The sequence below is a fragment of the Tympanuchus pallidicinctus genome, unplaced genomic scaffold (genome assembly GCF_026119805.1).
Source record: "Tympanuchus pallidicinctus isolate F22 unplaced genomic scaffold, pur_lepc_1.0 scaffold51, whole genome shotgun sequence".
In the NCBI taxonomy this organism is placed as follows: domain Eukaryota; kingdom Metazoa; phylum Chordata; class Aves; order Galliformes; family Phasianidae; genus Tympanuchus; species Tympanuchus pallidicinctus.
In genome coordinates, this window is record NW_026294771.1 from 305,394 (window position 1) to 325,987 (window position 20,594).

Sequence of the window (20,594 nt, forward strand, 5' to 3'; positions counted from 1 at the left end):
CATTCAATAGAAACCACCGTTGTTACATGCCACGTGGAACAGAAAGCGTTTCCTTTCTATTAAAATAAATCATACCTTGATCCTGTTGGACATGCAGATGAAATGAGTCATTGCAGTGATGGGAGAGGGAGCCTTGTTTACGGTATGCTGGAGTGGGTCTGCGTGTGCCTGTCAGTTATTGCAGCTCTGTGAATGCAGAGGATCTCCCTCTACAGCCTCAGAACTGTTGGCTGTGCTGTCAGAACCCTGGGAGGTTTGTGATCCCTTTTTAGCTTTGCTTTAATGAGGGTCTAGGTTTAAAATCCTAACGCTGCTTTAACTGGAAACACCTGTATTAATAATCCACCTGAGTCCAAATCCAGTTTTGTGTATTCATCTCACTATAAAAAAAATCACAGGACAGACATTGTTAAGCTTCTTCAAAGATTTTGTAACACGAGGGTGGAGGGGAACGAAGAAAACTCTATTAGCAATTGATTTAAAGTGCTGAAACAGTAGATCCTGTGGTAAGGAACTGATGGGTGACTCAGAAAGGACGTTATTTTAGCAGTATTTGAGGCTAAGCAGGGACTGTAAAATCCACATCTGCCATAGAACAAAGATATCTGCCAAGTCAAATCCAGCGCAGTGAAAGAGATGCAGCAGCTTGGGCTTTTTGTGCTCAGTTGGAGAAGTTGGAAGGTAGAGGGGAGCGGGGGCGAGGAGCTCTTATCTTACAGCAAGGAACAAAGGAGGATGTTCAGATAGATAATCATCCCTCTGGAATGATGATACATGCAAAAATGAATCCATCTGAGCTGCGTCTCCCAGCCATCAGCACCCGAGGGAAGTTTCCAACTCAGAATTTCGATCCAAAGGAAAAATTGTGTTTTCTGAGTGCTGTCCTCATCCTTCGGTCCTGCGCTGTTGGCAATGACAATCTTGTGTCTAATGAGCTCTTCTGAGCTGTAAGTAATTCAAGGCCAGGCTGGATGTGGCTCTGGGCAGCCTGGGCTGGTGGTTGGCAACCCTGCACATAGCAGGGGGTTGAAACCAGGTGAGCATTGTGGTCCTTTTCAACCCAGGCCATTCTATGGTTCTGTGATAATGCTGAATGCATTTCCAAGAGAGCGTTGCAGTTGGACACACTTAGCAAAGTTATTTCAAAATTAGAGTTAACAGCATCCTAAGACCAGACTGGCAGCTGTGATACATTGTTGTAATTCCCTTTAAACTCTCGTAAGTGTTGGACACATTTTCCTCCTAAAGATGTGTATGTCTGGCTTACCTCCCAGTGCCAGGAGAGTGCATCTTCCAGCAGTACCCTGCAGATCCAGGCTGTGTGTGTGTGTGCTCCTTGAGCTGGAGCAGCACTCCCATCCGACCCATCCTCCTCCTGCAGAACAAGGCAAAAACAGCAACACAACACATCAGCAATGTTCCTCGCCACAGTGTTCCCACTTCTGTTGTGCAGAACTAACCAAATCTGCTACAACTGGAAGCAGTGGTTTGTTTTGGTCACAACCCTGAGGAAGTATCTTCCAGGGGGTTGCAGGTGAGAATGAGTGTCCTTATTCCTCATACAGCAAACGCATCCTGTGCATGGCATTACAGTGCAGAAGCCAGGTGAGCGTTTGCTGTTGCTTTTTCATTAGGAGTTGGATTTGGAAATCTACATCACCGTTCTGAAACTGCTGTTGACATCTGTACATCATATAACGATCAAACTGCCATTGACAGCAGTTCCCCTGTTCCCTTTTCACAGCTCCTCTCTTTCTCCAACACGTTCTTGTATACCTGGAGCTCAAAAGTTCCTTTTTAAATATAAAGCAAGTACTGCTAAATAGATATGTGTTATATATATATATATATATGTACATATGGGAACAAAAAGTGCTGTGGGAAGGTTTGATGGCACTGACCTGACACTGAGCTGGTGGCTGAGCTGCTGCCTTATGGAGCCGGTTGTGTTTAATTGCTGTCTGTAACTTTTGAATGGGCAATGACTGTATTCCAGTTTTTATTCTTTGGACAACGAATTCATTCCTTCTGTTTTGGAAACAAGCCCTGTAAGTGGAAGCTGTGGGAGTAAGTCAGCTGAGGGTTTTTTGGTTGGTTTTTGTTGTGTGTTTTTTTTTCTTCTCCATATTTTAATTCCCTGCCAAGGTAGCTGGCCAGCTGACTCACCAGATGGAGCTGTAGGCTCGTTGTTCCCCACTAAGCAGCCCTCATTCCATCCCTGACCAAAGCTGTTATATGAATCTGATGTCTTGGCACCAGCAAGGCAAGCAGCCAGAACCATTCAGCAGCACATTTACTGATCTCTGGTGTGAGAACGATACGGATCCGTTTGCTCTTGGTGATGTAGAGGAGTCCATGCTGTAGCATTGGGACAGCAGGGTGATAAATGGCTCTGCGGGATCCCTGGGAGAGAACAGGGCTCGGGCATGGGCAGCTCAGCAGTATTTTGGGGAGAGGACTGCTTGGGAAGCAAGGGAGTCCTTCAGAAAGTGGATTGCTGGGGCGGTGTGTAGGTGATGGGCAGAGTTCATAGAGCTCAGGCTGTGCACATCCCTGAGGGTGTGGATGCCCCACAGAACCCCCCTTGGTCGAGGGAGGGCAGTGACACAGGGCAGAACTGACTGCAACAACTGGGTTATGCAGATGTCTTCAAAGGGCAGAGTGAGAACAGCAGGACACAAAATCTTGAGCCTAGAAAGCAGCAGCCAGGGATTCAGGATGAGCACAAGATGCTGTTTTACCCCCTCTACCTGCACCCCAGTCATGTCCTGGAAGCACAGAAGCACATATCTGATCCTTAATGAGGCCAAGGGAGAATTTTTTTCAGCTCTCATTATGGCAAACCCAAACTCAGCGCACTCTCAAAGTGTCCTTGGTAGAAATCACAAACATTTGTTGTTTGCTTTTTTATTTTCTCTTGTGCTTCATTAACAGAGCAGAAATCAATTGCTCCTGGGGGCTGCAGCCTGAACTGTTCCTGCTTGCTGTGCTGTGAGCAGGCAAGCAGCTACAGGACGTGGAAGAATGTGTTTGTAGTTAAGGAATCTGAACGTCCCTGGGATTCTTTTCTTACTGCTGTCAGGCTGCCCTTGCTGAGGTTTTGTGCCAGAGGCAAAATGCAGCTTCTCATTTTCACCTTCAGAGTTTTGCTTTCTGCTTCTCCCAGCGGGTGATACAGATAAATGTTCAGACAGTTTGTCAGAGAGGGCATCGTTCAAGTGCTTAGAGAAACCTTAAGAAAACCTTTACATCTTTTTCTTGACACTACATTGTTGTGAATGCGCTTCCTGATCACTTTTGGAAATATTCTCTGTGCAGAAATTAACACAAACTGAGCTTTTATAGACAAAGTTATGCCATTCTGAACACATTTGAATAGGATAAGAAACGTAGAATGGCTTGGGTTGGAGGGGACCTCAAGAATCACGAAGTTCCAACCCCCTGCCACCCCCAGGGCCACCAACCTCCCCATTTCATAGCAGCCCAGGCTGCCCTGGGCCCCATCCAACCTGGCCTTGAACACCTCTAGGGATGGACAGGGCATCCACAGCCTCTCTGGCAGCTGTTCCAGCACCTCACCACTCTCACAGTAAAGAACTTCCCTTGAGGAGCAGTTAGCAGTGCTCACTGATGATGGGGGCTCTCCCATTCATCCCTTGGCTGTGTTCTGTTGTGCCATGTGTTGTCCTATAGCACTTGGAAGAGGGTTGCTGAGCTGGTGGTGTTCCTGTCTGACAAAACACGTAGTTTGGTTCCCATCATCCTTATTTCTAAAACAATTAAAGAAACAAAAGAAATCACACGGCTCAATTATAAGACTTGCAAGTAGAGCCCAAGAGATCATCACACACAATTTCAAGCTTAACTCATTAAGCACCATAGCCCAGCTTGTTTTCAAAGAAAGATAAAACCAAAAGCTGGAAATCCTGCATGGAAGATACCTAAGCTGGTGTCTGTCATTTCTTCAGAATCCATTTCCCTCAGTGCTCCCATGGTGCTCCAACACAACATTCCTCCCTGCTGCATGGATCTGGAATCCGAACACATTGATTTGGAACTGAGAAAAATTACAGTTGGAAAAACCTTTGCAACGCCTCAGAATTTGGGTTTGGGGTGTCTGTGAGGCCATCACTATTCACATCACAATTGCTTTGGGTGGAAGAGGCGTTCTTAATTGAAAGAAATGCAGTGGTGCTGCTGCAGCCCATTGAATGGAGCAGGGAGGCTGAAGCTCCCCCAGCTCAGCATTCAAACGCCTCCGCTGTGCGTGTCTGGGGGTGTGGAAGGGCAAAGAGGTGAAATGCCCTCGGGTCATCACTGCTGTTTGGATGGATTATTTATCATCAGGGTCACCCCACAGGAGAGCACATCTCCGCTTCACGTTTGGTGACACCTGTTTTCTGTGCCAGGGCAGGGGAATGGCTGGAATGGAATGCAAGCCTTAGGTAACGAGTTCCCTACAGGAACAGGGGGAAACCAGACAGCCCCAACTGCTCCCACCCCTCACAGAGGCAGAGGAGAACTCAGAGGCTCCTGTTGATGTTCTGAGCAATGTTTCAAAGTGCTGAAACTCGGTGAATCGCTTTGGAATCTCTTCTACATGCATGGGGATGGATGAGACAGACGTTGCAGGAACGTGCACAGGTGTCCTTCGCTGCTCTGAGAGCACATTTGCTTTCAGTGGCTGTGATGAGCTCAGCGCAGGGTCTTCTCTCACAGAAGGGCTCTTCCTGATTGATGTATTTAGCCTGATAGCATCTGCAAACACCACAGAAACATTTGTGGCCTTGAGATGCAGAAATCACCCAACCATCCTCATTATTGTCTACAATTCTGCAAGGAAAAAGAATACCATAAATGAGATTTTGGAACACGATGCATTAATAACACTTAGGCATAGCTGCCTTGGGCATAAGGGCATCATCTCTATCTTTTCTTAGTTGCATCATGCAATGAAATCAGCCTGGCCACGATCCTGTGTTTAAAATAATCTCATGTGCTGCACCCAAGCCTTGTGCAAAACACCAGCAGAAGGAGCAGCGTGCAGTGATCCCACATTGCATGTATTGAAAATAAGAGAGAAAAAAAAAGGGAGAGCACCTCAGAAAGCAGCACCTGGCTGCTTGCCCCGACAGCCACACTCCTCAGAGCTGATTTCTGTTAAATAAAGCAACTTCTCATTTTGGAAGGAAGCTCTTTCCTTGTTTCTTTCGGTGCGTTTGTGACACAAGATGCCAGAACCCCAAAAACTACAGAGAAAGTGGGGCTGCAGTGCACACTGCTCCCATCAACCCGCACTGCTGTCAGACACAAAACCCAACAGCACGAGGAGTTTGGAGGTGGAAGTTGTAGAGTCCTGTCAACCAAGCCACCCCCACGCACCAGTTCTATTTCACACTGACAAAAGCTGAGATGAATGAGTTGCTGTCTGGCCCTTCCCACTTTGGACAGCCATTGGCTGGCTTGGTTCTAAAAAGGATTTAAAAAAGGGGAATGATTTGCCTGGGCTTGGGAACTGAGGCTGTCAGGGTGCTGAGGAGCCGAGCCGTGAGCTGCCACCATGCAGATCTCCTGGGCTGTGTGCTCTGTCTGCGTCCTCATCCAAATCGCATCCCGGGCAGCTGGAGGATGGCAAGTGTTCAAAAATGATGCGACAGAAATCATCCCTGAGATCACCGAAAATACAGAGACCCCCATGGAGCAGATTTACAGCAACAACAACACGATGAACCAGGCAAAGCACGGGGGAAGGCACATACAGCAAACTCCGGACCCTAATGGTAAGACGAATCACGTTAGATTGCTGTTTTGGACCCTAACAGTTTGCAAGAGATGAGGTGTTATCAGAACCTGTTTTTTTAGTCAAATAGGTGTGGAAGGGAATTAAAGACTGAGGAGGAATCGGGGTGGTGGGGTCTGAGACCCCCAGCACAAGTGGTGCTCAGCTGGGTGAGCTGTGCTGCTCCGTGTCCTTTGCTAACAGTGGATTTTCAGCTGGATTGCAGGAGGTAACAGGAGTTAGAGCACTTCCAAAAGGAATTCATGCCCAAGTGAATGGGAGAGGACCCTCTTTGGCAGAGGTTTGGAAGTAGGTTGGGTACTTAATAGGTTTACTGCATTTGGGCAAATGTGTTATGTTCACAATGATGCAAAACAGCTTTGGGAGGACGGACAGAAGGCAGAGAGAGCAAAGGAGTTTTTAGAGGGAGCACTTCTGGAAACGGGGCAACTCAGTTCTTTTGGACCTGCATTTGGCTGCCAAATGCAGCTCACTCAAAGCTCACCCCATCACAGGGGTCAGAAGGGACACATCTGGAGGTTAAAATCATAATATTAAAAGAAAAAAAAACCTAATGATATTTTTGAGTGCTGCTTCATGGAGGTCTGAAATTCCCCAAAGGGAGCACTGTGCTTCCTGCAGGCAGCCCCACATCCCCAACTCAAGGCAGGTTGGTTCACTTACATCTGCAAATCCTGATTTGGAGCCTCTGATTGCTCTGATATCCACTGGGGTCCATACCACTGAAACGTGCATGGGGTTTGGGGTGAAAAGGAGGGAGTAAAATGTATTAACTGGACAGGGTATCAGGGTATGCAATAGCCTTGTATACTTATTTTTATGTCTTTGACATAAGGAATGAAAATGCTGATCCAAAAGCAGCCAGACCTTCCGGGGTCACACGAGATTGCAGAACAGCATCAATAATTTTGCAGTCTGTGCACCCTGTGCATGCACAGGGCAGGTGACATATGCACAGAAAGGACTGGCAGACTCAGGCTTCCATATGTAAGCTGCGGATTTCCATCCCAAGTTGTGCTCATGACTCAAAATGATACCTTCTCCCTAAGAGAAGAACATTACCGTGTGTTCCTCTAGATGGAGTTGTTTGATAAACATCTTCAACAATCAAATTCTGTGTGTTGCAAGCAGGTCAAGTAGCAGAGCATCCCAAGTGGCAAAAGAGGCACCTTTGGAAAAGGAAAGTTCCTACAGTGAGAAAGTTCGTCTAAATCCTTAATGTTAAAAGATTTCTATTTCCTGATGTTTCGTTTATCTATAGTTATCCAATAGGAAAAAAAATAAGGGGGAAAATACCCCACAGAGTTCCTTATCATCTGAAAGGTGCCTCTGAAAGATTTGGGATTACCACAGAAAGCAGTAAGCTTAGAGAACATTACGACTGAAGACTGGAAATTCCATAGCCCTGTTGATTTTCCTCACCTTGCATGTTAGCTCAGAGACACTTCAGGAAAACTTCCCTTCTGCAGAAAAGTTTAAATCTGGAAGGAACCTCTGAGGTCAATAGAGTTGAACCAGAGCATTGGGGAAGGCTTTGTCTGTGGCAAATGAAGCCAGTAGAGTAAGCGCTGGTGCTGGGCACCCCCTGAGCTCAGTGCTGACCAGCACAGCCCTGCGTGGGGTCTGCCCTGTGGTGGGGGCAGGCGTGGATTCATCAACCTATCCATGGTGGTTCAAGGGTCTCACAACTAGAGCAGCCTTGGCGTCTTTGGAGACCTCAAACCCATCATTCAAGGTGATTGAATTACAGTCTGCTTGGTTGGAAGGGACCTTACAGCCCATCCAGTTTCAACCTTCTTGCCATGGGCTGGGTGCCCCCCAACAGCTCAGGCAGCCCACTGCCCATCCATGGCCATGGGACCTGCAGGGATGGGGCACCCACCGCTCTGGGCAGCAGTGCCAGCATCTCATAACCCTCTGAGCAAAGAATTTCCTGCTCTCATTTGATTTAAATCTCCCCTCTTTCAAAAACCATTTCCCCTTGTCCTGTCACAATCAGAACAAAAGCACAATCAGTGTAAAAAAATCACTCTCCATCTTTTTTATGAGCCCCCTTTAAGTACTGGAAGGCCACAGTGACATCTCCCCACAGCTTTCTCTTCTCCAGGCCAACTCTCAACCTGACTCCATAGGAGAGGTGCTCCAACTTCTGAGCACCCTCACGACCACCTCCAGACCCTCTCCAACATCTCCACATCCTTCTCAACGCGGAGGGCTCAGAGCTGATGGCTTCCTTGTGGATGGGAAGGCAGCAGTCACACGCTAACACCCTTCTCCTTTGCAGATGTCTCCGACTTCAGCTGCAGAGAGATGCGCATCACCCGCTACGTGACGGAGGGGCCGTGCCGCAGCCTGAAGCCCGTGAAGGAGCTGGTTTGCTCGGGGCAGTGCGTCCCATCCCACCTCCTGCCCAACTCCATCGGCAGAGGGAAGTGGTGGAGGCAGAACTCCCCGGATTATCGCTGCATCCCGGCTCACACCCGCACGCAGCGCATCCAGATGGCGTGTCCCGACGATGAGACTCGGACTTACAAATTCCGAGCGGTCACAGCCTGCAAGTGCAAGCGATACACTCGATACCACAACCAGTCTGAGCTGAAGGACTTTGGGAAGGAGCCTGCCAGGCAGCAGAAGAACAAGAAATCACGTCTGTCCCGAGCCAGGAGCAGCAAACCGAACCAGCATGAGCTGGAAAATGCCTATTAGGAGGTCGTGCCAAGTGATGCAGCCCAGCAGCTCTGGATATTTTATACCATATACAAAAACGGCATGCACAGGCCGAGCACAAGGGTCTGACTGCAGGTGGTTCCAATTCCTTCTGCTACGCTGGGTCTAAGGCTCACATAGTCAAAATCCATCAGATGATAGCGGTTATGGTCTGATAAGAGAATGAGATAAACCGAGCTGGTGGGAGCAGCAGCTACGTTCAGTTTGAGAGGAGGGGACACCCTGGGGGTCAGCATGAGGCCACCTGGTTTGTACAAGGAGGGGGAGGCGAGGCTGTTAGGGTACAGCCACAGCACACCTGGTTAGGAGTCGTTCTGCTTGTGGACGTGGAAGGAATGCCACATCCCTTTCCCTTTTCTGAATCCCGTGGTGCAGGACAAGTGAGGTGGGGCACTGCAGTCCCATGGGGTTGGGGATGCTGGGGTTGGGGAGGCTGGAGCTGGGTCTCAGCTGGAGCCAGGCTGCCAGAAGGGAACGTCCTCTGCCAGGTGTCCTCATGCCCCAGTGGTTTCCTTCGAGAAAGAAAACCAAAATATGACATTTGTGCTCTTGTAAATGTGACCAATCCATGTCACACTTCTAATTAGAATGCTGTAGGGCCAACAGGTTCAGAACTGAGAACTGACAACCAAACCATCCTATTCTTTTAGGAGCAAGGGTTTGGGTTAGGACCAGTTAAGCGAGTTCTCCTAAGGGAAGCAGTTTTAGGAAATGGATGCTCCTCTCAAGAGAGATAACCTCACTGATGTTTGTCTTGTAAACAGCTAATGATGTGCACAGTTTAGCATTTAAAAAATACTGATTAGTCCTGCTTTCCTAGTACACAACTGACTTTAGTATCAACCTAGATATCTCAGTGTACATTTCCTATTCTGTAGCCTTTGAATGACTTGGCCATACACCTTGTAGAGCTAAGACTGTGCAAGCCAAGTTCTGGGAGAAGGGTTCTGCATGAGAAGTGGGCCTCTGCTAATCTGAAAGTCATGAATTCCTTTAGAAAAATCTTTGTTATGTGCAGCTCTGGTACATCTTTAGTTTGACAGCAACTGTACTTCTCAACATTCAGACTGAAGTTTGTTTTTCCATTAAAGAATATTACTGGGAAGTGAATAGCCACACGCTGTACGTATCCTGTAGAAGTGCTAGGCCTAGAATCAGACAAACACAACTTGGGATAAAGGCAGTTCCTCTCTGTTCTTATTTTCTGTCTAGAGCTTATGCAGAGATCATACCAACTATGGCAATTTGCCATGTTGATTATAGATTTTGCAGTTATTTTATGTGGGACCAGAATCTAGAGAGAAAAGCTATTGTTTCAAAGAGTGAATTATGTATTTATTTTGTCTCAAAAATTATTTATGCAACGTTTTCCCTTGTAGAGAATGAGAAGTTAAACTGCTTGAAAAATCTTAGTCTGTTATTTTGAATTTTAAATACATTGGTAATAAAGTAGAAACAATGATTAATTATGGGAAGACTCCTTGACTTTCAGCTGCAATATGGAGCTGTTTGCTGTAAAGGCAGTGAATTACAGAACTGGGGCTTGGCTCCAGCCTGGGATGTACATTTCTATGATGCAGAGCACCGAGATCCTTAATTTCCAATTAATAAATGACACTTCTCTAAGGTTACTCCATATTGGAGCTTCTCACCCCTGGCATGACCATTTCTCATGGAAATACCAACTTGGGCAGATGTGGAGCTCAGGGCCCCACGTCACCATTCTCATTTCTACTCCCCAGGGAAAGAGCAGCTCAGCAGATTTCAGCTCCCCACCTCCTCCCAGTAGCACTGATTCACAGGTTCTCAACCTGGGAAACCCACTAAAAAACCCCAGAAGGCCATTGGCTTTCAATCAAGAACTCTCGATTGACATTTGATTAGAATCATAGAATCATAAAGGTTGGAAAAGACCTCTCAGATCCCCAAATCCCACCACAACCCATTGCCACCATGCCCACTCACCGCGTCCCTCATTGCTTCACATTTCACTCATTGGAAGACACCAAGCAAGAGCTGCAAAGCAGCAGCCAGTTTTTAAGATAACAACATAGACCAATGCCAATGCAATTTAAAAGGTTAAAAAACAAAGCCCATGAGCACATGCTGGTTGCAGGTCTTTCACAGATTAAGGATCTGCTGCAAGTGAGCCACCAGCATCTTTCTCCCTAAAGATCACCACCAAAAAAACAACCATAAAACCAAACCAAAAGAGAAGGAAACCATCAAGAAAAGAAAAACACCAACAACTTCCATGCATTCTCTTCTACCAGGTGTGCAGACGTATCCTGCTGTTAAGCTGCCATTCAGAGTTTTGCACTTTTCTGCCTTACAACTAGATCTCTGTGCACTGGAAAAGCATTTACAAGAGCACCTAGAATAGGACAGAAATATAGAGGTGCTTTAATTAACCCTGTCTGTGTTTGCTGGAAGCATTTCTTAGGGCCCAAAGGCCACGCTGAACACAGGCAATGCCACATCAACCAGAGATTTGAGAATGAGCATCTGCAAGAGAATTCCATTTGTCTCTCACACCAAATCTATGCACTCACAGTTCCTCCCAAACAAAAGTATTCACAACATACCCAGAGGAAACCACTGGAAACAGCAATTTTATGGGCTAACCTTGAACTGTGTTCCTATGCACATGGCTTCCATGGGACAAACTCAGAGCAACACAACCTCCCAAGGGACTTTTGTAAGGCCCAAACACACCTGCTATTATATTCAGTGAAAGATAAACTCACAGGCAGCTGAAATCCACCAAGTGCCAATGGTTCTGCTTGACACTGAGCTCTATAATTACAGAGTGTCACTCCATCCATCCCAGATCCAGGCAGCAACTCATGCAAGAGCTCCACAGCAGTGCCTGAGGAAGCCAACCCTGAGAAATACAGGAGGAAAAGCAGAAGGAATAATCACATACTGTTTTAGCCACCTGGTATTAACTTGTAATTAGCTTGTTGCACTCAAGGAGCAAAGTATATGGGAGTACAGAGTGACTCTTCTGTAATAAACAGGTCTTAAATTAATATGAAACGTATTTAAATGTAGCTTGAGTTTGGATTGGATGCAGTGTACAGCTGAATAGACTGAAAGCCCTGTGCTAGGCAGGTAGTGGGAGCCCACCTTTACCTAACCCACGTTTTTGGGAAAGCCAGCCCAGGTTATGCTTTCATACAATCACGGAACAATTCAGGTTGGAAAAAACCTCTAAGATCCCCAAGTCCAACCCCAACCCATCCCCACTGACCATGACCCTCAGTGCCACATCTCCACAGTTCTTGAACTCCCAATGATGGTGAGAATCCCTTTGTGCCACAAACAGGCATCCCAGGTGGGGCAGCTGTGGTGTGAATCACTTTCTGCCATGTCTTGGCAGCTCCAGTTGGCATTTTCCTCCTGCTTGGGTGCTCTCTATTGAAATCACCTCATAAGAATCTACACAGCCCCCAGAATGTTTTTTTGGTGCCTGAAGGAGAAATGCCATCACCTCATCCCAAAGGGAAGGATCCCCAGCTCCTCACTGAGCCACAAACCCAAATTCTTGCACCTCCCTATTGAAGGCTTCCACATCAGACTGAGTTTCTGGTATCAGCCTTCAGGTTGAGTTTTTATTTCTCCACTGCCTTCCAGGCAACTTAAGATATGCTCTCAGCCAAGGAATTGAAGTGTATTTATTTAGTGGTTATCAAGCCCCTAAATTGAACAGACATCTTTATCACGTTGCCAACAATTTAATGCTTGTGGCATGAGGTTCGTTCGACGTCTGAAAAGAAAGCTGCTCAGCTCTGACTAAATAAATAAGTGAGGTCATCCTTCATTCAGGCTACCAGATTCTTTGGTGCAAACATTATGAGAGGCCTTGGGACATAGTGGCTCCTCTGAGACTATTTCCATCTGGACTAGATTCTCTAATCTCTTCTTCCTTCCTTCCTTCCTCCCATCTATTTCCTTCCCTTTCACTATAAAGTAGCCACTATTTAACACTAATGTTCCCAGTCTTTTAGAATGGGGTGGGTATTTTTTTAAAACCAGAAATAAGGCTTAATTTAAGGTAATTACTCTTCCATTTGGAGGGTTTTGCTATTTGCAGGGCCTTATTTTTTTTTGTAGTCAAACTAGCAGAAGTTAGTTCTAAAAGTGATCGTTTTCTGCTAAAATTGTTCTTCACTCCTTATGAATTTCTGGGTGGCTGCAAACAAAAGTATTGCTCTCAGGAAATAGTTACCAAGGGGAGAAGGCAGCAGCCTTCCAATGAAGGGAGGAACTGTGTGTGGAATTTCAGCCTGCTCGTCATTCACACGGGCCTCAGGATAAACTTGCCTTCAGGTCAATGGTGTGAAGGTCTTCCTATTGAAAAACAATGTTTTTCTAGGATGAGTTTTGTTGTTAACATCCACAGTGTGGCATCAAGAGGTAGAAGGCTGTTGTGAGGATTAGTCTTTGCACTTGCAAGTGCCATAACAGCAGTGCTGTGAGGAGTGAAAGGTGTCAATGAATGGAAACATCCAATGGGGCACAGGTCAGGGACAAGAACAGGTGAGTAGGATAACTTCACTGGGAAAACTGGCATCATTTTGGAATTTCAGTGTTATATCCTCAGACACATCCCTCCTTTTGAGCTGGAAATGCTGTTTGACCAGAACGGAAGGATTTCAGACAGTTTTCCATGATTTGGGGATGCTTGGAACCAAAGGGCAGGCAACTGACTTCTGCACTGAGTAATCAACTCCATCCACATTCAACGTAACTCCTAAGCTACGCAGCCCTCAAACATGTAATTCTGTCTTGGGAAGCAGTAGTCACTCTGTTTGATTTGGATTTGCTCGTATTTCTCTGCAAACAGCAATGAGAATTTAACTTTTAATATAGAGATATGTAACATATTTTAATATGTTACGTAGCAGGCAAACTGGTGGCCTAAAAGGAGGGGAAATTATGTGCTTGATATCTAAAGTGATGAGAAAGAAGGGGACAGATCCTGTAGCAGGATCTGTTGTGATAGGACAAGGGAAGGTGGTTTCCAACTAAAAGAAGGGGATTTAGATGGGATACAAGGAAAAAGTTTGCCCAGGGAGGTGCTGGGTTCCCCATCCCTGGAGACACCCATAGTCAAGTGAATGGGACTCTGAGCAGCAGATCAAACTGTGGGTGCCCCCATTCACTGCAAGGAGTGAGACCAGCTGGCCTTCAAGGGTCCCTCCCAACTCAAAGCACTCTATGACACAATTCTATGAAAACCATCTGGGGCATTTCATGGTATTTTAGTCATGGAGGTCATAGCACTCCTCTAGGAAAAATAACTGATGTGTAAAGCGTCCACGGTAGATCAATTATACTAAATGAATACGTGCTAGAAGAAAGCCTGCAGGTACATTAGGAAAACATCCAGGCTACAGAGTTCTTCGTGTGCCCAGCGAAGGCAGCGAGGGCTGTGCGGTATAAATATGAAATAATAGCAGAAGGAAATTAAAACAAAACAAAAGCAAGTTGAACGTTCTGGAACTTCCAAGAAAAACCAAAGGCTCAGCCTGAGAGCAGCACGCGGTGCCCTGAGCAGTGAGGGCTGTGCAAGATTTAATTGCAGAGTGAGCAACGAGGCAGAGCCCATCCCAGCAACGGGAGAGGACAGAGTTAGCTGCTTTTTTTCTCTTAGAACATCAATTTTTTTTTTGCTATCTCACCTAGGATATGGTTTCTTACATAAATATATATAGTGTGATGTTCTGCATTTTCAGCTCTATTTTTTTTTTTTTTTTATCTTATTTTTGCCTTCAAAAACACTGGAAAATGTTCTTAATGACTGTGGGAGTGATTAAGATGTGCATGCAAAAGGAGCCTCAGTGTGTGAGTGCTATGGGGAGTCTGGAACTGCTGCTCTGGGGCAGTTGCTCTCCTGTTGCTCTCCTCGCTGTGTTTTATACCATCATTACTGATTCCCAATTGCTCTTCCAATTACTAGAAGTTGACCAGCAATTGATTCCCATAGAATCCCCTACCCACGTAATCATCACTGCTGATGACATTCTCCACTCCTGAGCAGTGCTACCATCCTACCCATAAAGAAGCTATGAATACAGCACTAGCTTTTTAAGCTAGAGAAAGAGCACTACTCCTCTCCTTACTCTCTCACAGTTAAACCCAAATCCACGATCGCTGTCATGCTCCTAACCTGATTCACCTTCTCACTACTTATTCTACCAAAACATTCACCTCCACAAACCCTCCATCAAATAAAACTACGCCAACAAAACCCACCCCTTGGGCCTGATCATGAACCTAAGCTTCTTTGATCAATTTTCAAGCCTTTTCCTTCTAGGAATGCCGCTAATCCTCATATCTTTCTTGTTCCCAGCCCTCCTATTCCCACCACCTTGTGAATGATGAATCAACAACAGCCCCTCAACCCTACAATTATCATTCACCCACCTAATTACAAAACAACTAATACTTCCCCTCAACAAAACCAGCCATAAAAGAGCACTCATCTTAACCTTACTTATACTCCTGCCCCTCTCAATCAACTGCCTTGGCCTCTTCCCTTACACCTTCACCCCAGATGTCAATAAACACGGCCCTAGGCCTCCCACTATGACTTGCCAACCTACTAACAGACCTATGTGACCAACTCTCAGCCTTTCTTGGCCACCTAGCCCCTGAAGGAACCCCCACACAACCAATCCCAGCATTAATCATAATCAAAACGACCAACCTACACATCCCACAGTAGCCCTAGATGTAAATGTACATTTAACAGCGAACCTCACAGCTGGTCACCTATTTATCCAACTCATCTCCACAGTTACAACCACCCTATTACCAATAATTCCCTCCCTCTCCATCCCAGCAGCACTCATCCTCTTCTTACTAAATGCCCTAGAAGTAGCAGTAGCAAAGCCAGTTTAAATAACTTCCCAGGAAGATGGAAAAGTTATGTTCCATAAAAATATCCACCTAGTGGGAGGCCTGAAGCTGTATATAAGTTCTTAAAAAGAAAAGGGCGAATGTACGTTCCTTTCTAACTCATCCCATAGCATGCAGAAGGCGTGAAGTGAATCATTACATAATTTTAAATGCACAAACTTCCAGTTCAGAGTGTTTCTTCGTGCCCAGAGAGGCTGCAGCTCCTCCATCCAAGGAGAAATGAGCACCTACTGAAAGGATACAGATATGAAAGACAGCAGTGAAGAGTAGGACGGATGTATTACAATCTTGGGGCAATTTTTACCTTTTTAAAGGAAAAAGAGCTGGGCTATTGGCAAGTGGAATCAGAAAACCCAACATGGCGTTGGTTGGTTGACCAAAGCTTGGAGCCCTGCATGCTCCTGCTGCTCTGTATCCTAAATTACAATATCTGGCAAGAAAAAAAAAAAACCAACACACAACACATTTTTTGCCTTTGATTCTCGGTTAAAGCGGACCGAGAAAATCCCTTTATAATTGGTTAATAGTTCACGGGGCTAAAATTGTTGTTGTAGCACAATCTGTGGGAACAACACAGGAGAAACATTTCCTGCAGAAGGAATGCTGAAGTTTAATTACCGCACATGGCATGAGAGAGGATTTCAATGTTTCAGGCCCCGTGCTCAGGCAGTTACTAGGGAGCCGGCTCGTGCAGGAATACCTCTGCCATCCCCTAATCTCTGCTGTGCCCGAGAACAGCAGAGGGGCCCCATTCTCAGGGTGGGAGGAAGGAATGCTGCACATTTTGCTTCCCCAGCCCTTCTCGTTGGCGTTGCTACGCCGGGTGCTTTAATTAATAACTGTCGACATCTTGTCATTTATCATTACTGAAACAGGAGGTGGGGACCTGCCATATGCATGCTGTACGAATAAATGAAAGTTTTCTCCAGCAGTCCCATGGCTCTGCTGCTGTCAGTCACCAGCAGGGTCCTTCCTGCAGCCCCCATAGCATCTCGCTCTCAGCACAGCGTGAAACAAACTGATGGAAATAAGGAACAATGTTTTATGATAAGGGTGGTGAGGTGCTGGTGCAGGTTGCCCAGAGAGGTGGTGGTTGTTCTGCCCATGGAGACACCCAAGGTGAGACTGGTGGGGCTCTGAGCACCTCATTGAGATGTGGGTGTGCCAACTCCAACCCAACTCAAGCCATTCTATGAAACCCGTGTCTTGTAGGGAGCTCAGGGATGGAGCTCACGATGAACCGTCCACGATTAGATTGAGATGAACAGCAAGGAAGAAGGTTTTGGGAACAGAGATGTGCGCAGAGGTCGGTTCTTGAGACAGTGGGGAATCACAAAATCATTTGAATAGTAGAATATTCGAAGCTGAAAGGGACCATTGGGATCATGGAGTCCAACTCCTGACTCCATACAACACCACACAAAACAGGGACACCCTGATCAGGTGCTCAGAACCCCATCCAGCCCAACCTTGGGTGTCTCCAGGGATGGAGCAGCCACCATACGATCCAAGACAAAATCCTGCAGCAGGGATTTCCAAAAGGAACAGGGACCGGAGAGATCCAACAGGAGGAGCACTCCACATGTCACCCAAAGCAGAAAGAAGGCCATGCTGGAGCCCGGGGGTCGTGTGGCTGAACCAGGAGAGCATTTTAACCATACAGCCCTGCTGGCCGCAGCTAATTGCCCTGTTTGGCTGGAGCCAGGCTGAAATAGCACCAGGAAATGAGCTCATGATGCACGGAGCCTCGTCTGCAGGTGATAAGTAAGGGCCCAACAAATTAATCTCATCAACTGCATTCATCTTCGGATGCTGCTCTGTGCCAGGCCACAATGTGTGGGCTGAGGGCTATTTTTTTCATGTCTCTGCCTTAAACGGGTGGTTTGAATGACCATGATCCAACCATGCTATTCTGTGCTGTCTGCGTCCTCAGTTCTTCTTGCAGAAATGGGCAGAAGCTCTGGGCTGCATCTCGCAGCCAGGAGACAAATTACAGTGCTGACAGCTTGCTGTTGTCAGTGTGCTTTGGATTACACACTCTGTAAATCTAACGAAGGGAATTTATTGGTTTCCTTAATCTTTTCCTCCTTACTGCCAAGCATCTTTATTAATAATTGTAATTTAATCACTGACAATGCCATTCAGAATGCACTACACTCTTTAAATGCATTCTTCACCATGTTATCAAGCTCTTGGATGACCAGAAGTCACATCTGTGTGAAATGGAAAGAAGTGTTGCCTTGGGTTTAAGAATGGGATTTAAGAGTTGGTGTGCTATTAAAAAACGAAACCAACACCCTTAAAGAGCACATTAATTCAGAGAGAAACACAAGCCCCATTTTAAAGAACTTTCTTTTTCTTCCCTCCCAAAATATGCATCCAAATGGTCAGTGCATTTTGCTGTTACACATATGCTTTGCAGCAGAAAGAACCAACCCTTACAGCCCCCTCCATTCCTCACACATCCCTGCTCCCATGCACCCTGCTGCATTCCCTCTTTCTGCTGTTCATTCTGCACTTAGCAAAGAGAAGGTTTTCATTTCACCAAACCTGCTATTTGTTCTCCAACCGATCATTTGAGGAGCACGAAGTCTGTGAGCAGAGTCTAAAGATAAGTTTATGGGTATGTGCCCAACACGTGCCCAGATCACACAGTGCAGCGAGAAATAACCATTGCTCTGCAATACCAGACAGCTTACTGATGAATTGCAATTGTGAGCAATTCGTTGCACAACCGTGTGTGCACAAGGGATGCACCAAACAGCTGCTCCCAGAGCTCAGCAATACCCAAATTCCCTTTTGCTCATGCACAGAGCCTGCGCCAGCACGCTGGGAGACACGGAGGTGATGGCAGAGCCGCTGCAGCAACAGCACAGCTCTGCAGAACAGCATTCAGCTCAAACTCAAACAGAGGTAATTGCATATAGGCACACCGAGAGAAAAGGGGAGAGCAAAGCTCAGAAGCTGCTCGGTTCATTAGCAGGCACATGATGTTTTCAAACAGGCTGCAACTACAGCAGCTGGAGTTCACTGTCAGGATGGCGTGTTTGGGTTTAATTCTATGGGAGGTGAACACTCAGAGGAACGAACCCGTTCTCTGCCTCATTCTTTCAGCTGGACCTGCACCCTCAGTGCTGCTCACAGCTCCCTTGCATGACAAGTGGCCAATTTGGCTCCTGCAAGAATTCCTGCCTTCAAACCCTAATTATCGCGCTGGCGCGGCGGAGCGGTTTCCTCCTTGTTTGTATTTACTCACAAAGTCCCTCCTGCATGGGGTGCTGTGATAAATATAATTCCACTCGTGGCTAATTTGGTGTTTTTGGGGAGAGAGGGGAGAAGGGAGGGTAATTTCATGGTAAACCATAATTACCAGTACAACGAGTCCCTTAATTACCAATCCAATCTGAGGGGGTTGCTGAGGCTCGAATCAGCCTAATTTGAATTCCGCTTGTTCGTAATAAATAAATAGTAATTGCTCTCTGGATCTAGCCTACATTGTTTTAAAATGGAAAACCATTGTGAAGTGGGAAGTTTTATGGCTGTTTGTGTTTCGTTTTACCCACTTCCTAATCCCATTACGCCGACAGCCCAGCACTGAACTGAGCTGAGCTGCCATCCATGTCCTGCATGGCTGCTGCTGCTCCTGGGGGCAGAGAGCTGGGCAGGATGGGGCACTTATGGGGAGCACAACCAGCACAACCACCTTCTTTCACTCTAGAAACTGCAATAGTTGGCATTGGGAATATTAAGCTCTAACAGCCCTATATATCCCTTTCATGTTCTAATGCCCCTACATATCTCTACAATGCTCTAAGGCCACTAAATATCCTTATAATGCTCTAACAGCCCTGTATATCTCTATTATGCTCTAACAGCCCTATATATCCTTATCGCGCTCTGAGAGCCCTATATATCCCTATTATGCTCCAACACCACTGTATTTTCTTATCATGCTCTAACACTCCTAGAAATGCACTCTGGCTTCTAACCCGTACCCGTGTTCAGCTGACCTGACAGCTGCTTTATATTTTCAGTTCCCTAAAAACACTCAGGCAACATGGAAATTAGTGCAAACACCATTTTAGGGCAGCAGCTTGAAGTCTTATAGCTCTTTCTAATGACTGAGAGCAATGCTGACTGCAAGAATGAGTGTGAAGAGACAAAACCTGCTCCCCCAAATCCCATCCAGTAAGTCAGACCTTCATATTGTCTGGAATCTTAACGTATGAACATATTTTCCCTTACAACAAAAGTGATTCCTCTGACTTCTAAGCATCCCAAATGTATGATAGGAGCAGGAAATCCTAGTGTTGGGGCACACAGCCCTGCTGGGAGCAGTGCACAGCCATAGTGCAGCTCGTGCACTTTGCAGTGCATGGATTCGTAGCTCCATTGAGCCCCATTTTTAGATTTTTTTTTTTTTTATAAGCTCTTCTCAGAGTTTCTGAGCAAATTCCTCCCCATTGCAAGAGGGCTCGGTGCCCTGGGAACCCAGCGAGGGGCATGCAGAGGAGCTGCTCATGCTCTTTCTTACCCAGCTAAAAATCCCTCCTTCTATCAATCAAACCCTCCATGAGGCTCGCAGCCTCCTCACCTTCAGACATTATCCTGCTGCCACTGTCATGGCAACCACAGAGGCTGCTCCAGCAGAGAAATCTGCCTGGGAGTTTTAGGGGAGATTAGGGAAGAGCTCAGAGATGGGACAAAGCTGCACTGAGACTCAGCCCCCATCACCCATCCCAAGTGCTGCCCATGAGCCTCCAACCACTGCTGCTGGTGGTCCCTGCCATCATTCAGAGCATCCATCCATGACATTCAGAGCCCTGCGCCACGTCCTCCCCATGCAAGTCCACAACCGTGTGGGGGATCAGGAACCACAGCCCTGGGAATCTCACACACCTCATCGGGCATTCAGCCAAAGCTCTGCTTCAGCCTGGGTTTTATCATGTTTATTATGATAGTTAAGGTGCTGATGGCTGGGCTTTGGTTCGTTGGTCCCCAATATGTTTGCCATCTCTTGTGAAGCTCCTAAGAATCAAACTTGGCCTTAGCCCATAGAAAATGGTTGGGGAGTTCTATGAGACACACATCTGCAGGAGAAGAGAGAAATCCCACTTGGAGCACCACAGATGCCACCCGG

At 46.5% G+C, this 20,594-nt stretch overlaps 1 protein-coding gene across 2 annotated transcripts; it reads left to right on the forward strand.

Moving 5' to 3' along the window:
* The first annotated feature begins 179 nt into the window (after window positions 1-179).
* On the forward strand, window positions 180-9,938 carry SOST (sclerostin). 2 transcript variants are annotated; one of them, XM_052705060.1, is made up of 2 exons: window positions 180-5,780; window positions 8,085-9,938. In XM_052705060.1, the coding sequence occupies exons 1-2, from the start codon at window positions 5,561-5,563 to the stop codon at window positions 8,504-8,506; spliced, it is 642 nt and encodes a 213-aa protein (XP_052561020.1). In that variant the 5' UTR covers window positions 180-5,560; the 3' UTR covers window positions 8,507-9,938. The 2 variants fall into 2 exon arrangements, with proteins under 2 accessions (XP_052561020.1, XP_052561021.1); XM_052705061.1 differs by having other exon boundaries at window positions 180-5,760; window positions 8,056-9,938.
* The last annotated feature ends 10,656 nt before the right edge of the window (window positions 9,939-20,594 follow it).

Bases quoted from the DNA above. Each gene is read 5' to 3' on its own strand.
- SOST (XM_052705061.1), top strand. From the start codon at position 5,561: ATGCAGATCTCCTGGGCTGTGTGCTCTGTCTGCGTCCTCATCCAAATC. The intron at 5,761-8,055 runs GCAAACTCCGGA...GGAAGGCAGCAG, and splicing joins CACGGGGGAAGGCACATACA to TCACACGCTAACACCCTTCT.